The 18,740-nt window shown below is 39.7% G+C and overlaps 1 protein-coding gene across 1 annotated transcript; it reads left to right on the top strand.

The window, feature by feature from the left end:
- Positions 1–427: 427 nt before the first annotated feature.
- Positions 428–15,970, top strand: CCT4 (chaperonin containing TCP1 subunit 4). Its single transcript, XM_045446174.1, has 14 exons — positions 428–758; positions 3,471–3,523; positions 4,298–4,387; positions 5,300–5,408; positions 6,506–6,648; positions 8,062–8,183; positions 8,868–9,000; positions 10,214–10,353; positions 12,353–12,449; positions 12,533–12,643; positions 12,735–12,865; positions 12,999–13,233; positions 14,893–15,006; positions 15,240–15,970. Exons 1-14 carry the CDS (start codon positions 632–634, stop codon positions 15,252–15,254), a joined length of 1,620 nt encoding a protein of 539 aa, XP_045302130.1. The 5' UTR covers positions 428–631; the 3' UTR covers positions 15,255–15,970.
- Positions 15,971–18,740: the final 2,770 nt, after the last annotated feature.

The raw sequence follows: 18,740 nt of genomic DNA, 5'->3' as shown, positions 1-18,740 counted from the left end.
ACGGTACACTTAATCTCTACCACTCAGTATCAATCAATAGGAGACAACACTTCAAGCATATGAAAACAGATACCCATTCCAAATCTCTCTTCCGACTCTATCTCAAAACGAACAAAACCGAATATTCATTTATTTCAAAATGAATAAAATACAAGACTAAGCGACCCAGCAAAAAAGGGCTCAGTCCCACCCTTTCAGGAGTAACCAGGGAGACCACAACACCTCGCAGACGCTTCTAGTTTGAGTTAACGGAAGGGACCTTACAGGCGAGCACAGAGCCACCGGCGACGTGGGTGCCCAACACCCGCCTTTAAAATCACGGGATGATCGGTCGGCCTCGCAAGGGTCCTCCCCCACCATGCCTCCACCCCCAGGGCCCGGGGCCAACACTCCTTGTAAACCCCCAGCTCCCTGCTGCAGCTGCCTCAACAGGCGCGCGGCGGGCAGCCTGCTACGTCACGTCGGCGCCGCACCACTTGGCAGGCCCCCTTCTCCACCTCCTCCCCCCGGCGCCCTCGCCGCTTTCTGGAAGGTTCGTGAAGGCGGTGGGTGCGTTCCGTTATTCTGCGGCCGTCCGGAATCCGGCTCCATCCGTCCTCCCCAAGCCCACGCAGACCCAGCCGACCTTGCCATGCCGGAGAACGTGGCTCCCCGGAGCGGGGCGCCCGCCGGGGCTGCCGGCGGCCGCAACAAAAGCGCTTATCAGGACCGTGACAAGCCGGCCCAGATCCGCTTCAGCAACATCTCCGCGGCCAAAGGTATCGCTCCCAGGGTCTGACCTGCGGCCGTGCGGGGTCGAGTTCTGTCTGCACGGTCATTCTGATCTTGGGTTGCCAAGGCACATTTTCTGTTCCTTGAGATGATCTCAGTCTTTCCAGTGATAGATGGAAAGATCCCACTTTGGAGGGATCTGTGCTGTTTTTTGCCGGTAATTCCCAGTGCCTAGTATGGAGACCTTTGGACTGGCCCCATTCTGGGTCTCAGACGCCCGTAAGTTTTCATCCTCGGTCGCTCATCACACTCCAGTAGAAAGCAGCCGAGGCCCGCACGTGCGGCTGCAGTCCTTTGGGATCTGACACAAGAGCCCTGTCGCTTATCTGCTTATTGGTTCCATTGGTAGAATGTTGTTTGCATAATCCATTTTAGTTTTCTTGCCCTTGTAAAAGTACCATTTAAGTAAGCTCTTGGCGCAGCTAATGAAACGAATTGAGAACTTAGTGCTTATATTGGGGCGGGGACCTTTGTATTGCGCTGTGGGAAAGACTTACCCGTCCTGTTTGGGAATATGGAAAGATCTAGGCTGTGCTTTTATGTTCTCCCTGTATGTGCAACGAAACACAAACAAGTCTAGAAATATGGACAGTTTGTTGGTGTTTTCGTTTTATAGACTATTTTGGTGTATGGTAGAAATGAAGACCTGAGTTACAATTCTCTCGGTGGCTTTGTGACCTTCGACCTCTAGCCAGGGTTTTCTCCTCCGTAAAATTGAGGCTTTTTTTTTTAGAGTTGTGAGAATTAAGAATAGTCGAGTTGAGATAGAAGAATCTGGAAGGAAAAATGAGAACAAAGGCTTAGAGATGTTACCTAATTTGTATTGAATATTGAAACACAGTGAGCATTCCATCACGGCATAAAGTGCATGAAGAAGCGAGAGGTGAGATTGGAAGGGTAAAATGGGGCCAATCTTGAAGGGTCAGTGAGCAGAGGCCACATGAATTATCTGTGAACCTGACCTTGAAGAGAACTCAGAACAGAGACTACTAGTCTTTCCAAGTCAGACAAAAAACAAATTTGATCGAGGAAAGTTGCTTTAGTTAGGTGCATTTTCAGTTTAATTCAGGGAACCAGTTTTTTATTTAGATGTTATCCAAAAAATGCCCCCCCACCCACCCAGATTGGTTGATAGTGTGAAAAACAAGTCTAGTATTATTCAGCATGAGTCATTTAACAGACTGTACTGTGTGCCACACAGTATGTTAAACATCTGACAGTTTTGGAAATGTAAGCAGTCTAAAAAATCTTTTAATTTTTTTTGGATAATGCGTGTGTTATCTAACTTTTTGCAGGTGAATGTCAGAGCCTTTTTTTTTTTTTTTTTTTTTTTTTTTTGCCTTTTTAAAACACCCCCAGCGTGGGGCTTGAACCCCCTACTCTGAGATGAAAGTCACATATTCTCCATACGGAGCCAGCCAGGTGTCCTGAATGTGAGGGCATTCTTAAAGTGAATTGGTCTGCTTGTAGAATCATGGCTATGTGGGTACACTACAGTAGCCTGAAAGCGTAATATTGACTGGATAATTAGGAACAGCAGCCTAAAATTACAAAATAAAATTTTAAATTATAGCAAATATTTTCTCTAAAGATCTTTATCATTCACACAATAAAGGAGGAAGTATTATGCTGGTTGTGGCATATACGATGATTAGGTCACAATCTCAGCCTTGTGTATATGGGGTGAGGTGGTATGTGAGGAAGGGGAAGGCCTAATTATTTGTCTTAGGCTTGTCAAAGAAAAGGGGATTTGACTTGACTGTTCATCACATCTAATTTTTCTTAGAAAATAGTAAATGGACTATTAAACATTCTTAGGGACAAATAATAAGTAACTTTGGAACGGTAGACTGTATATCCAGATATATTTCAAGTATCCACTTTTTTTTTTTAAACGTTTATTTATTTTTGAGACAGAGACAGAGCATGAACGGGGGAGGGTCAGAGAGAGGGAGACACAGAATCCAAAACAGGCTCCAGGCTCTGAGCTGTCAGCACAGAGCCCGATGCAGGGCTCTAACTCATGGACCGTGAGATCATGACCTGAGCCGAAGTCGGCCGCTTAACCGACTGAGCCACCCAGGCGCCCCAGATATATTTCATAATGTATTGATGATGACTGAAAGCTGGGGTTTTAGTTTTGGGTTTTTGTTTGGGTTAAGATTTGGGCTCTTTGTTTGTTTTGGTTTATTTGGTGGCAGGGTTGGAAGGTGTCCAAAGGGTATTTTACTGTGGGCCATATATATATACCGGCCTCACGTTAGCGGACAAAACTCTTTGCCCTCAGAAATTACTGTCTATAGGTAGGAGAGACAGAATAGACAAATAAATGGAATTATATAGCATATTAGGAAGTCTTAAGGAATGGAGAAAATACAGTCTTCATTCAGACTACATTGTACTTATTTTGATATTTAGAGAAAGATTAGGTAAATCCTTAAAATGTGTTCTGCCATAGGTAGGGCACAAAGTTATTTACAGGGACTTGTACCAACAAAAGGTGAAATGTCATACAATTAAAGGAATTACTGTTTCCAGTAGATTATTATTAGACAATGAATTTTCTTTAGTGGACACAGTATAAATAGTTGTATACCATATCCTAATAAGGACAGTGATCATTTGAAAGGAGAAATACTTTGTGGGTTTTTTTGTTTCATTTTGTTTTAAGAGCCTTGATTTCTTCCTTCTGTTTACAGCTGTTGCTGATGCTATTAGAACAAGCCTTGGACCAAAAGGAATGGATAAAATGGTAAAAACTTGAACTGTTTGTTACATATTGAGTGCTATTGTCCACACTGCAAAATCTCAATAGAGGGTTAGGATGTGCTGCTTAAAAAATAAAAAGTATTAGAAAGGTACTTTGAAAGTTTAGAAGAATAAAAGATTGCTTTGGAATGAGTAGGACTTAACTATAATTCATATTTTATTTGACGCTTTTAACATTGAAAGTGTGTCCGCCAGAGTAGTTCTCTGTTGTTTCGTTACATGGAAAGTACAGTAAGGCAATAGCTATGAGCGCTTGAGTTCACTGTTTCCTTATTGGTAAATAACTGTGACCCTCTATGGGTTTGTAGAATTTCACTTGTTCTTCCAGCAAGAGAATACTGCTAAGTTGAGAATACCAAGAAATAAGTTACTATTTCACCTGTGAGAAGTGTGTATATTATGTTCTTGATGCTATCTTTTTTGGAGATCCGTAGTGTCATTTGTTACTATGGATATGAACCCAGGAATAATAGTAATTATACCCAGTGTCTAGATTCCTTCACTTCGAACAAACAAAAATAGCTAGAGTAAAGCTAAGTATTGCACTTGTAAAGTTAAGCTGTTGCTGTATATTCTTAAATCAGTATACTAACATAAGGGAAGAGAATTTAAAATTAAGCACAGTTGTAAGCTCTGCAAACATAAATTAACTTCTCTACTAAGAAGTTTTAAAGTTAGAGCTTTAGGGTGTCATAGTGCTGGGTAAAGAAAACAAAATTTTTCAAGTACAGTGTTTTCAAAAAACAAAACTTTCCAGATTCAAGATGGAAAAGGCGATGTGACCATTACAAATGATGGTGCCACCATTCTGAAACAAATGCAGGTGTTACATCCAGCAGCCAGAATGGTAAGTATAATTTTAGATGAGTGGGTTTTTTAAGTGTATTGCTTGATATTTATAAAGAGTTAAATTTGTTTCTTTGATCACATTGTATTTAAGCATTGTGAATTTACTTTCTTTAGGTTAAAGCAGGCATGTTTTTAGGATGCATTGTGTGCCTAGCATTGTGCTCTTCAGTGCAAGGTTGTAATAAAACATGAATCTCCTTGTCCATAGGAGTGTGCCAGATAGTTGAGGAAAAAGGAGATAAAAACATGAAATGCCGTGAATTATTAGCTCAGTGGGTGTTAGTCGGAAGGGAGCAATGTAATCTTAATTGTGTGCAAAATAAATCACATGTCTAAACTTTACACTGGTGTTTATTAAAAATAATTACTAATTCAGCTAAGTGTGATGATGATTCCAGTGTCAAGTGAGAAGTCACCATATCTTTGAAAAGAAATTCCATCAAAAAGTTACGTTTAATTATGTAAAGTTGACTTTTGAAGTGAATCAGATTCTACTTACACAGAGTCATTTCAGATAAGCTTCCAGAGGACTCCAAACTGACACTTGTGCTATCTAGAATGCTGCATTTTTTTTTTAGCTTCCAACTCTACAGCATTATTTATGCTTTCTGACAGGAACTTTTTTAATAGCTGGGGAGAAAAAATTTACAACCCATAGTCTGAACCAGAAATCGTAATACAGCTTCTTATAGAGAGTATGCCTAAGCAGAATTTTTTGTGTCACAAATATATCAATCATTTTAAAATGAAACCCAAGAAGTCAAAAATTGTGTTGAATCTTAGAGTGTTGATAACAGTAGTCAAGTTGTTTGTGACACTGATCAGAAGGCCATTTGTTTTATATTTCAGTTAGATGTTATTGGGTCCTCACATTTCTCATTGAGCAACTTAGCATGTTCTGTTTCCTTAGCTGGTGGAGCTGTCTAAGGCACAAGATATAGAAGCAGGAGATGGCACCACATCAGTGGTCATCATTGCTGGCTCTCTCTTAGATTCCTGTACCAAGCTTCTTCAGAAAGGTAGGTAGGACTTGGGACATGTTTTATTCCTAAATAAAGGCCAAAAAATACTAAGTAATAGGAGATATGATAGTTGATTTGGAATAACGAATCTTATTATTAGGAATTTTTAGGTTAAATTTTGCTTGGTTTATCATATGAATAAGAATTTTTTTCTTTTTTCTTTCTTATTTTTTTTTTTTAAACCAAGCTTTATTTTGAATGAAACTTGATAGAATTTTGCTTTTCTAAAATAAGTTGTGGTGGTGTTATTAATCTTAGGCTCTAAATGAGAATGGTGATTTGGGAGAGATTGTATAGGTTCTTCTACTGATAAATAGTGCTTAATCATAGTAGTGACTCTCCAGTCACTTATTCTACTTAGAATTGTGATGTTTTGAAAAGTATATAATTTGGCTTCAGTCTTAAAGTATCATGAGTGCAGCATTGATCTGTTCCAAATTAAATGGAAATAAATTATTAGCCATAATAGCAGCTAAAGTTGTTCAGACTTTTGTTTATAACTGAAGCCTCAGTTTTTGTTTTTGTTTTTAATTTTTTTTTTTATTTATTTTTGAGAGACAGAGCACAAGCAGGGGAGGAGCAGAGAGAGAGGGAGACAGAATCTGAAACAGGCTCCAGGCTCTGAGCTGTCAGCACAGAGCCCGACGTGAGGCTCGAACTCCTAAGCCGTGAGGCCATGACCTGAGCCGAAGTCAGATGCTTAACTGACTGAGCCACTCAGGCACCCCATGAAGCCTCAGTTTCGATAATTTAAAAAATATATCTGCTTTGGGGCGCCTCGGTGGTTCTGTCAGTTAAGCATCCAACTCTTGATTTCAACTCAGGTCTTGATCTCACGGTTTGTGAGATCAAGCCCCACATCAGGCTCTGCTGATAGCATGGAGCCTGCTTGGGATTCTCTCTTGCTCTCTCTGCCCCTCCCCTGCTTACGCGTGCTCTTGTGCTCTCTTTATCTCTCTTCACTCTCTCTCAATAAACTTTCAAAAAATTTTTTAAATTATGACTGCTTTGAAATTATGAGTGGAAAGTTTCTATTTTTAACATGTGCCATATATGTAGTTCATGTGTTACAATAACGAAATTTTAACAAACAGGGATTCATCCGACCATCATTTCTGAGTCATTCCAGAAGGCTTTGGAAAAGGGTATTGAAATCTTGACTGACATGTCTAGACCTGTGGAACTGAGTGACAGAGAAACTTTATTAAATAGTGCTACCACTTCATTGAACTCAAAGGTGAGTCCAGTACTAAGGGATCATTGCAAAATCACATTTTAAAGTTTAAGAATTGCAACTCTTACATTGTGATTTTTGATGTTAAACAGTTCATAAATGTTAGGTCTGGAGTGTCTAGATAACTGAAGTAATTTGTACAACTAAATTAGTTAAAGTCAAATTTCCTCCTTCAAAGCTTTGAAATAAATTGTATCCCCATTTTACATATGGGGAAATAGATGTAGTGAAGTTAAGTAACTAACCCAAGACCTATCAGTAAGAGGTAGGTTGAGGGGCACCTGAATGGTTCAGTCAGGTAAGTGTCCGAGTTCAGCTTTGGTCATGATTGTTGAGTTTGAGCCCCCAAATCAGGCTCTCTGCTGTCAGCACAGAGTCTGTTTTGGATCCTTTGTCCCCCTCTGTTTCTGCCCCTCCCCCGCTCATGCTCTCTCTCCTAAATAAGTAAAAAATAAGGGGTGAGTTGAGATTGGAACCCAGGACAGGTTTGCCCATCCATAGTCCCTCTTAACTAATAATCAATGCTGCTTTTTTTAGTTTTCAAATTTAACGCATTGATTTTTTTTTTTTTAATTTTTTTAATGTTTGTTTATTTTTGACAGACAGAGCATGAGTGGGGGAGGGGCAGAGAGAGGGAGACACAGAATTCAAAGTAGGCTTCAGGCTCTGAGCTGTCAGCACAGAGCCCTACGCGGGGCTCGAACTTACCATGAGATCATGATCTGAGCTGAAGTCAGACGCTCGACCAACTGAGCCACCCAGGTGCCCCAAGCATTGATTTTTTTCCTAAGAATTTCTTGTGCATTTAATGTTAATTGTTTTCTGTCACATTCTCTTCATCCCTCCTGTATTTTCCCCTTTTTTTCATCAGCTTTGTATCAATACATTCATTTTATTTCAATGTTATATGGGGAGCTAGTGTTAGTCACATACATGATACTGTTAAATGTCCACAGTTGTAACACAGGATAGTGTGGTTACAGGCATTGGTCATAGAGTCTAGAATACTTGGGTTTAGTGCTGGGTTCATCACTAAACTAAGCTGTGTGACTCTTCAAATTTCTTCATCTGAAGATTGAATGAGTATATAAATGATAACGGCTAAGATCATTTTAGATAAGAATTGTCTGCATAAAGTTAACTTGGTTTTTAGATTTCCTATAGAATTATTAGTAATTCAGACAGTCCGTTTACTAAATTAATAAAACAGGAAAGCAAGCAGACATTTTGTGCCCTTGGTGACTGACAACATGAGTGGACAAGACAGTTTGTATGGAATGTTGTCTTCATGTTCCCACTCTTCCTTTGCAACCCAAGACAAGTGATTAAGATTATTTCTTGAATATCTTTTTCGTTAAAGAACTAGGATTTTTTTCTGTTGTGAAGTTGATTTTATTATTATTTTTTTAATTCTAGGTTGTCTCTCAGTATTCAAGTCTGCTTTCTCCAATGAGTGTAAATGCAGTGATGAAAGTGATTGACCCAGCCACCGCTACTAGTGTGGATCTGAGAGACATTAAAATAGTTAAGAAACTTGGGTAAGCATGTCTAATTTTAACTTTAGTAAAAATAAGGGGTACCTCAGTGGCTCACTCGGTTAAGCATCTGTCTCTTGATTTCGGCTCAGATCATGATCTCATGGTTCATGAGTTCAAGCTTATGTTGAGGACATCAGCACAGAGCCTGGTTGGGATTCTCCTGTCTCCCTCTCTCTCTGCTCCTCCCTCAGTTGCTTTCAAAAATAAATAAGCTTTTTAAAGAAAAATTAATTTTAAGAACTTGTATTAATATGGGAATCTCAAGAGTTTGTTTATATCCTTTTACGATGGTAAGGCAGTAGTGTGATCAGAGTTCAGGAATAGGGCACTAATAAATGATTCCTGTTTTATTCGACTGATGATTTTTAATCTATTAGTGATCTATTTTTTTAATAGTTACTTCTCCCAGATTTTATTTGGCTCACTGTATTTTTTTTAATGTTTGTTTATTTTGAGAGAGGGAGTGGGGGAGAGGCAGAGAGAAAATCCCAGGCAAGCTCCATGTTCAGCATGGAGCCTGACATGGGTCCTCGATCTCATGACTGTGAAATCATGACCTGATACCACATCAAGAGTCCGTCGCTCAACCAACTGAGCCACCCAGGCGTGCCCTGATTGGCAATCTGTTAAACTTCACAGATTTCCACCTGTTAACTGTCGTCTTCTTGTTTTCTTTTCTCTTAGTGGGACAATTGATGACTGTGAGCTGGTAGAAGGGCTGGTACTTACTCAAAAGGTGGCAAATTCTGGCATAACCAGAGTTGAAAAGGCTAAGGTTGGGCTTATTCAGTTTTGCTTATCTGCTCCCAAAACTGATGTAAGTAAGAGCCGAATGCAATTGGTTCCTTGTTCACGTGTTTTGACTTTTTAATAGCTCAGACTTTTGTTTGTTAATACAAAAAAAGAAAATACACTAGTAATAAAAACCATCGGTTTCAAAAGAATTTGTGAGATTGAGGGTGCCTGGGTGGCTCAATCGATTAAGCATCCAACTTCAGCTCAGGTCAAGATCTTGCGGTTCTTGAGTTTGAGCCCCGAATCAGGCTTTGCTTATCAGCGCAGAGCCCATTTTGGATCCTCTGTTTCTCCTCCACTCTCCTTCTCTCACAAAAATAAAATACTTAAAAAAAAAAAAAAGAGTGAAATTGAGACAAAAGTAGAAATTGTTGATGATATGACAAATCTGTAGCTTCAATTGACTGTCATTGAACTAAGCGTTGACTTCATAGATAAGGCAAATAGCAATAGAGGCTACGTATGAAATAGGTTATGGAAAAGTTACAGCGTAAGTAGAATTTCTAAATTCTTTCTAGGTTTCTGAGAAACCTCCACCCACCCTATAGCAACAGACAGATCTTTTGTCCTACATTAGCACAATTGAAACTAAACCAGGTTACTGTTTATACTCTAAAGAAATGTTTTTAAAGGTGTTTTCATATCTTTTAGTCATAAGTGCTATTTCCAAAAGTGGGTGGTTGAGCTTGTCACTTCGCTCAGGTTTGTTTTCTTTACAGTGTATTGCATTACACATTTTCAGTCCTGTGTTTCCCAAAAGTTTAACCCATAGAAAAATTAATTTTGTTTTATACACCACTGATTAACAAGATTTGTCCCTGGTACCTCCTTTCAGCATGCCAGTTTTGTTTGTGTTTGTTTGTTTTAACAAGCCATAGAGTAAAAAGGATGCAACTGAAATTATTTCAGGAATGCATATATCTGTATGAAGAAAATTGACATATTCAGGAAATAGGATAATCATTTCACAGTTGCCAAAAATGTACTTGCAAAAAATAGAAGACAGCAAGGAGTACAGATAAAAGTTAAAGACCTGAGTTAATGTTGGTTTTCATCTTCCTAGATCTTTTCTGGGGTGACAGTACGATATCTTACTTGGTATGATTTTGGTTGAATATACATGATACATGATATTTGCATTAAAAGTTTGTCTTTCTCACTAAAAAAAATTAAAGGCAAAAAAAAAAAAACTCTTATAAGGCAATTTATTAATATGTTATTCTTTTTCTCAACAGATGGATAACCAAATAGTAGTTTCTGACTATGTCCAGATGGACCGAGTGCTGCGGGAGGAGAGAGCCTATATTCTAAATTTAGTGAAGCAAATTAAAAAAACAGGATGTAATGTCCTTCTTATACAGAAGTCTATTCTGAGGTGTGGGGCTATTTCTTTTGTTCACTTTTTTATTTTTTTAATGTTTATTTTTGAGAGAAAGTGTGTGAGAAGGAGAGGTGCAGAGAGAGACAGAGGATCCGAAGCAGGCTCCATGCTGATGGCAGCACAAGGTGGGGGCTCAGACTCAAACCATGAGATCATGACCTGAGCTGAAGTCCAGGACTCAAAACGACTGAGCAAGCCAGGCGACCCTCTTTTGTTCACTTTTTAATGACATTTATTTTTGATCCCTTATAGCAATTGTTTAAGAAACATTCAAAGTGAGTAGACCACTGGAAATCTAGGATGAAACTGCATTGGTGGGACAGCACTGTATTCTGATCATCCTCTAAAGTAGGTTCTCTTCCCATTGTGATGATTTAAATATGTGGGATATACAGTTGACCCTTGAACAACTTAGGTTTGAATTGTGTGGGTCCACTTATATATGGATTTTTTTTTTTTTTTTTTTTTTTTTTTTTTTTACAGTGCTGTCAGGTGTATTTTCCTCGTGGCTTTTTAAAGTTTAAGTAATCTTGGGGCACCTGGGTGGCTCAGTCGGTTAGGCATCCGACTTCAGCTCAGGTCATGATCTCACAGTTCGTGGGTATGAGCCCCGTGTCTGGCTCTGACAGCTCAGAGCCTGGAGCCAGCTTTGGATTCTGTGTCTCATTCTCTGCCCCTTCCTCGCTTGTGCTCTGTCTTTCTCTCAAAAATAAACAGTAAAAAAAAAAATTTTTTTTAATTAAAGTTTCTTTTAAGTAATCTCTACACCCGATGTGGGGCTCAAACTCATGACCCTGAGATCAAGAGTTGCATGTTCGGGGCGCCTGGGTGGCTCAGTCAGTTAAGCGTCCGACTTCAGCTCAGGTCACGACCTCGCGGTCCGTGAGTTCGAGCCCCGCATCCGGCTCTGGGCTGATGATGGCCCAGAGCCTGGAGCCTGCTTCCGATTCTGTGTCTCCCTCTCTCTCTGACCCTCGCCCGTTCATGCTCTGCCTCTCTCTGTCTCAAAAATAAATAAACGTTAAAATGAAGGGTCCAGCTCTCTTTAAAAAAAAAAAAAAAAGAGTTGCATGTTCTTCTGACTGAGCCAGGCAGGCACCTCTCCTCATCGTTTTCTTAACATTTTCTTTCCTCTATTTTTATCATAAGAATACAGCATGGAAGTGCCTGGATGGCTTAGTCAATTTGGCATCGGACTCTTGATTTCAGCCTGGGTTGTGAGCTTACAGTTCGTGGGTTTGAGCTCCACATCGGGCTCTGTGCTAACAGGGCAGAGCCTGCTTAGGATTCTCTCTCTTCTCTTTATCCCTCTCCTTGCTTGCACGCGCTCTCTCTCTCAGATATTTAAAAAGAATACAACATATGCTATGTGTAACATGCAAAATATCAATTAAATGTTTATGTTATCCATAAGGCTCTGATCTTTGGGTTATTAGTAAAGTTTTGGGGAAGTCAGGGCATCTGGGTGGCTCATTCAGTTGAGTGTCCGACTCTTGATTTTGGCTCAGGTCATGATTCCAGGGTTGTGAGATCAAGCCCTGCATCAGGCTCCGCGCTGAGTGTGGAGCCTGCTTGAGATTGTCCCTCCCTCCCTCCCTCCCTCCCTCTCTCTCTCTCTCTCTCTCTCTCTCTCTCTCTCTCTCTCTCTACCTGCCCCCCTCCCCTTCTCCTGTGTGCTCTTTCTAAAAAAGGGCAGGAGGAGTCAAAAGTTGTATGCAAATTTCGGGGGATGTCTGGGCAGCTTAGTTGATTAAGTGTCCAACTCTTGCTATCAACTCAGGTCATGATCTCATAGTTCATTAGTTTGAGCCCTGCATCATGCTCCGTGCTGACAGTGCAGAGTCTGCTTGGTATTCTCCCTGCCCCTACACAGCCCCCCCAATAAATAAATAAGCTTTAAAAAATCTTTTTAAAAAATGACAAAAAGCAGTTGAATGGCAGAGTGGTTTTTATTTTAATCTAGCATTGATATAATCCCTGATTTGTATTTCAGAGATGCTCTTAGTGATCTTGCATTACATTTCCTGAACAAAATGAAGATTATGGTGGTTAAGGATATTGAAAGAGAAGACATTGAATTCATTTGTAAGGTAAAATATTCCTAGCATCTGTGGGAAAATACTGTCTTAATCAAATGTTGTCTTAATTTGTGGATTTGATTTTTTTTTCCCAGACAATTGGAACCAAGCCAGTTGCTCATATTGACCAGTTCACTGCCGACATGCTGGGATCAGCTGAGTTAGCTGAGGAGGTCAATTTAAATGGTTCTGGCAAACTGCTCAAGGTAACAGTATTATAATAAAGCTTTTTATCTATCTGGATTTTTTGTTTTCACCCTTATTTCAAATACCTAATTTGGAGTTTGTTTACTAAAGATTACAGGCTGTGCAAGCCCTGGAAAAACAGTTACAATTGTTGTTCGTGGCTCTAACAAATTGGTGATTGAAGAAGCTGAGCGTTCCATTCATGATGCTCTATGTGTTATTCGCTGTTTAGTGAAGAAGAGGTAATAGAAGTTACTGAGTAATATTTTGAGCATTAAATTTCTTTACTTTGACTTTTTAAGGTATAAATAGTAAGTTATTAAGATTAGCTTTCTGTTGGATAAAATAAGCTAAAAACGTATTTGTGAATTTCAGAGCTCTTATTGCAGGAGGTGGTGCTCCAGAGATAGAATTGGCCCTACGGTTAACTGAATATTCACGAACATTGAGTGGCATGGAATCCTACTGCGTTCGTGCTTTTGCAGATGCTATGGAAGTCATTCCATCTACACTAGCTGAAAATGCTGGCTTGAATCCCATTTCTACAGTAACAGAACTAAGAAACCGCCATGCCCAAGGAGAAAAAACTACTGGCATTAATGTCCGGAAGGTAATAATTTAGTCTCTTAATTATTGCAGAAAATGTTGATTAAAATGTTAAAAGCTTCATAATCATCTATTGAATGAAAAGCATTCTAATGAAAAGTAATCTTGGATTTTGGGGCACCTGGCTGGCTTAGAAGAGAACATGACTCTTGATCTCTGAATCGTAAGTTTGAGCCCCACATTGGGTGTAGAGATTACTTTTTTAAAAAATAATCTTGGATTTAAGTATGAGATCTGCATGTTAATTAATTTAGGCCATTGAGTAAGAATGAAGATGATGCCTTAACTGAAAAGTATCAATTATTTGGTACTTATGGATTGTGTGACTGTTAGTGAATTAATTGGCCTGTGTTTCACTTTCCTCAGTTGTAAAAACAAAGACAGTTAATAGTTTCTTCAAAAGCCTGTTGTGAAGATTGAACGTATTACCAACTAGAAAGCTTTTACTAAGTTGCCTAGCATAAACACTATGTAAATGTTAACCATTGCTGCCGTTGTGGCCAGCAGCCAAGTATGGTTGTATAGGGTAAATACAACAGTAATAATTTCCCTTTTTGTATTAATGTCTCCTTTTATTGAAGAGACAAATTAATATATAATGGAAAAACAACTGTGAAGATCCAAGGTAATATTTTCGGAATGATACAAAACTCCAAAGGAAGGGCACTGCCTGGTTAGGGGAAACTTCATGAAGACACAACTTTGGTTGGTAGGGAATGAGATTTTAGGTGGAAAAGCAAATGGTTTACAGGTGAAAGGGACCAGGAAGTGACTCATTTTGTCTTGTGGGTTATGTGTTGGTGATACACTGGAATTTAACTTTGGGAAGCTTAGATAAGAGCTAGAATGGGGCGCCTGGGTGGCTCAGTCGGTTAAGCGGCCGACTTCGGCTCAGGTCATGATCTCGCGGTCCGTGAGTTCGAGCCCCGCGTCAGGCTCTGTGCTGACAGCTCAGAGCCTGGAGCCTATTTCAGATTCTATGTCTCCCTCTCTCTGACCCTCCCCCATTCATGCTCTGTCTCTCTCTGTCTCAAAAATAAATAAACGTTAAAAAAAAAAAATTAAAAAAAAAAAGAGCTAGAATATGCCTTTGAGTATTGGGGCAGGGATGTGGGAGGGGGGTTGTTTTCCAATAGTTGGGAGCTACTAATTTTTTTTTTTTTTTTTAAATCAAGAAGCTAAGATGATGTAAAAGTATTTTAAGGGGGAAAGACTGGAGGCACGGTGGCCTGCTATGGCCATTGTAAATTAATGCAGTAATCCTGAGAGAAAGGGGACCAAGATAGTGGCAATAACAATTTAAAAGTAGGGTTTAAGAGAGATGTAAAGGAAGAGCAGACCAGATTTGGCCAGATTAGGATTAGGATTCAGGGATGGTTTAAGCATTAAAGATCTTACAGTTTTTAATTAGTATGATTAATTTTTGCCCAGATAATAGGAGTTATTTTGGGATTAGGATTGGGGGGATCTAGCATTAATTTAGTTTTTCCAAAGTTTACTTAAATACAACCTACAATACAGAGAAGAGCTTAGTAGGGAATATTTTACTTTCGACTAGGGCAAGGGAAAATGAGGTTTAAAAGGCCTTATTAAGTCAAACTTGTAACAGTGTAGTTGGTGATGTAAGTAATAATTACACTAAAAGCAATCTGCTATTTGGCAGGGTGGTATTTCCAACATTTTGGAGGAATTGGTTGTCCAGCCTCTGTTGGTTTCAGTCAGTGCACTGACTCTAGCAACTGAAACTGTCCGGAGCATTCTGAAAATTGATGATGTGGTAAGTATAAATAGATTGTGGATTTCCCTATAAGGTCAAAAAGGCATATTTTTAAAAGTTTTGGGAGGGGAGCAGGGTGGTAAATGATACTTTGTTGGTCCTCAGGTGGTAACAGTTCATACTTTTACAGTCTTTTCCCACTTGTAAAAATAGGAGTGATTCGGTAATTGCCCTAAACCAGTGTTAAAATTTTATCATTACAAGTTGTGGAACTCAGGTTTTTTTCTTGTCAGGTAAACACTCGGTAATCAAGTAACACTGGCCAACTGGCACCATCACAGCCACTAACAGTGTGTCTGGAGTGGAAGATCTCCTTGCTGTTTGGAAGATTGTTTTCCTCTACAAATTCCCAGGCCTGGTCTTCCAGTTGGCACTTGCTTGAAATTGTATTGACATAATTGAATTAAAGTATTAAATGTTTGGTTTCAAAAGGCAGATTAATTTATCATCCCTTCTACCCCCAACAGTCTGTTACTTCTGATATTCTTGACAAACCTGTATAAGAAGAGAAAATGAATTCACATTCACTTATGGATTCGTTTAGGTCTCATTCCTGGGTACTTTAAGTTTGTTTGTTTGTTTTAAACAAGTATTGAGAATTTTAAATGGCCCAGTATGCTCATCACCCTGATAAATCCCCATTTACACAAAAATATCAAAGCCCTGTATATGCTGTTTTAAAAGATAACAGTGTAAGAAGATACAAAGTGAAAAATGAAAAGTCCCTTTACCCTATCATCCTAATCCCTTCCTCCAAGAATATAACCATTATTGTGAAAATTGGGATTCCTTTTACAAATAAAACTATGTGCATATATGTATCAAATCTTATATATACGTAGGGGTTCATAATGTCATTTCTTCAGTGGTTTACAATATCTTTATTGCCTCTGTCCTGATCCAAGCATCATCTCTTGCCATGAGCCATGTAAAATCTCCGAATTAAATTAGCTTCTGTCCTTGCTTTGGCTTTCTTCCAGTTAGTTTGTTCACTCTAGTGATTTTTTTAAAAATTGTCAGGTGCTCCCATTCATAAGTTTTCGTCACTTTGTCTACCTTTGGATAAAGGCCAGACCTTTGATGTGGACCATAAATTGCGCCTACACAATCTGGTACCACTTGGCCCACCATCTCCTGTGTTGTATTTCATAAAGATAATGAAAACAGCTGGGGCCCTCCGTATTTGTGGAGAAGTAACTGCAGCCAACCAGTCTGAAGTGTGTTTTACATCTGGTAACTCATTTAAGTAACTAATTTGATAAATGGTAAGTCTTAGTTAAGTCAAAAAATTTCTCTAATCCAGGGGTGCCTGAGTGGCTCAGTCAGTTAAGTGTTCCACTTCAGCTCAGGTCATGATCTCACAGTTCGTGGGTTTGAGCCCTGCGTCGGGCTCTGTGCTGACAGTTCCAAACCTGGAGCCCACCTCGGATTCTGTCTCCCCTTTCTTTCTGCCCCTTACCCCCTCACTCTGTCTTCTGTCCCTCTCTCAAAAATAAACATTTAAAAAATTTTAAAAACATTTTTTCTTTAATCCAAATGACTTACATTTGAACTTGTTTTCTTTCCAATTTTTTAAACATTTATTTATTTTTGAGAGACAGCATGAGCAGGGGAGGGGCAGAGAGAGGGAGACACAGAATCCAAAGCAGGCTCCAGGCTCTGAGCCATCAGCAGAGTCCAACGCAGGGCTCACACTCACAAATCAGATCATGACCTAGGCCAAAGTCAGACACTTAACCGACTGAGCCATCCAGGCGCCCCAACATTTATTTATTTATTTATTTATTTATTTATTTACACCATTATGTATTGATATATAAATAAATTTGTAAGTATTGAGAGTCCCCCTTACCCTTTCTAGTCCTTCCTTTCGTTTCTTTTTTTCTTTCCTTTCTTGCTGGCTGGGACCTAGAGTACAAATGCAGAAAGGAAATGATCACAGTGGGTGTGAGAGCCAGCTTCTGAGGTAGCACCCAATAATTCCTGCCTTCTAGTATTCACAATCTTGTGTAACCCCCACCATCTCCCACATTGTACCAGGGTTTAATGATAGCATATGATCAATAAGCATGGAACAGAAGTGATAGGTCACTTCCAGGATTAGATTATAAAATACTGTGGCTTCTGCCTTGGACACTCTGGTTTTTGCTCTCCCAAATTACTTGATCTGAGAGGAACAGATTGCTATGTTATGGAGAAGCTTTATGGACACAGGCTTTCAGCCAATAGCTAGCAAGGAACTAGGGTCTGTCAACCATTACATGAGTGAGCTTGGAAGCAGATTCTCCAGTCTCAATAGAGCCTTGAGATAATTGTATCCCTGATCAACAACTTGGCACCCTTGCAAGAAACCCTGAGCGCGAACCATTCAGCCAAATTTCTCAAATTTCTCTTAGAAACTAGGTGATGTAAAAATGTTTATTGTTTTAGGGTAGTACATTACACAGCATGACATAAATAACTAATACAGTGGGCATCTTTGTTTTATCCATCTTTTCACCATCAAATATAATTGCTATTTTATTTTTGTTTTATTTTTTGTTTGTTAGATTCCTTTAGTTAAGGAAATTTCCTTTTATTCCTAATTTCTTTAGAGTTTATTTTAAACATATATAGATGTTGGGGCACCTGGGTGGCTCAGCTGGTTAAGCATCTAACTCTTGGTTTCAGCTCAGGTCATGATCAGTGGTGGCTTAACGGACTGAGCCACCCAGGAGCCCTCTCCCCCCCTGTATTAACATCGCAGACTTCAACTTAGCATTTATTACAACAAATGTTATAAAGTTCAAACACATTTTTGCTATTTCAGTATTGAGTTGCATACAGACCAAATAAACTTTACATAATGACAGACATTTCCATCTATGACTGAAGACACTTGAGCCTTCCACATTGATCTCAGGGCCTACACAGGTGATTTTAAAGTTATCAAGGTTATCCTCAGCTTTACTTTAAGTCTCCTTAGTCTCTGGCTCTGCTCCTCTTTCTTCCTGTGCTGATGTGGCTGTGGGAACAGCAATGGCTGCAGGAATTAAAATAGCTGTAGCAGCTGCAGCCATAGCCTCTTCCTTCTGTTTTTTTCCTACTTGTTTTGCTCCTTTTATCCTTTTGTGGTTCTTGTCCTTTTTTTCTTTCTCTTTCTTTTTGTTCTTTCTATACCCTTTGGAATTCCTTGCCAGTGATGGGTCTGATGGTAGGCTTTTAGTCTTTTTGATCCGTAACAAAGGTGACGTGCTTAGACAGGGTGACTAAGACTGGACAGGGAATGGAGGTGCTTGGGGTTTTTAGCTACTGGCTCAGGAGACTGAGCCAAATGGGGGTAAGGACTTGAGGTCTGCAGAGCTGGAGACCACCAGGAGATGGAATGCTGTTCCCAGGTAGATTGGCTCAGGGAAGACCTTTTCCTATGCTTTGATACCAATGCAAAGTCTCGTGGTGACTTCTTTGAGAGGTGAAGAATGGGAGCCCCTGTGCTTTGGGTGGACATAGTGATGCCCTTTTTTAAGATGTGGAGAAGGGGGCGCCTGGGTGGCGCAGTCGGTTAAGCGTCCGACTTCAGCCAGGTCACGATCTCGCGGTCCGTGAGTTCGAGCCCCGCGTCAGGCTCTGGGCTGATGGCTCAGAGCCTGGAGCCTGTTTCCGATTCTGTGTCTCCCTCTCTCTCTGCCCCTCCCCCGTTCATGCTCTGTCTCTCTCTGTCCCAAAAAATAAAATAAAAACGTTGAAAAAAAAAA

This window comes from Leopardus geoffroyi, chromosome A3 (assembly GCF_018350155.1).
Source record: "Leopardus geoffroyi isolate Oge1 chromosome A3, O.geoffroyi_Oge1_pat1.0, whole genome shotgun sequence".
Taxonomy (NCBI): domain Eukaryota; kingdom Metazoa; phylum Chordata; class Mammalia; order Carnivora; family Felidae; genus Leopardus; species Leopardus geoffroyi.
This window is presented reverse-complemented; position numbering and strand designations above follow the sequence as displayed.

Coding starts and splice junctions, on each gene's coding strand:
- CCT4 (XM_045446174.1), top strand. CDS start 632: ATGCCGGAGAACGTGGCTCCCCGGAGCGGGGCGCCCGCCGGGGCTGCC. Junction 3,524..4,297: donor CAAAAGGAATGGATAAAATG/GTAAAAACTTGA, acceptor AAAACTTTCCAG/ATTCAAGATGGAAAAGGCGA. Junction 10,354..12,352: donor ATACAGAAGTCTATTCTGAG/GTGTGGGGCTAT, acceptor TTTGTATTTCAG/AGATGCTCTTAGTGATCTTG.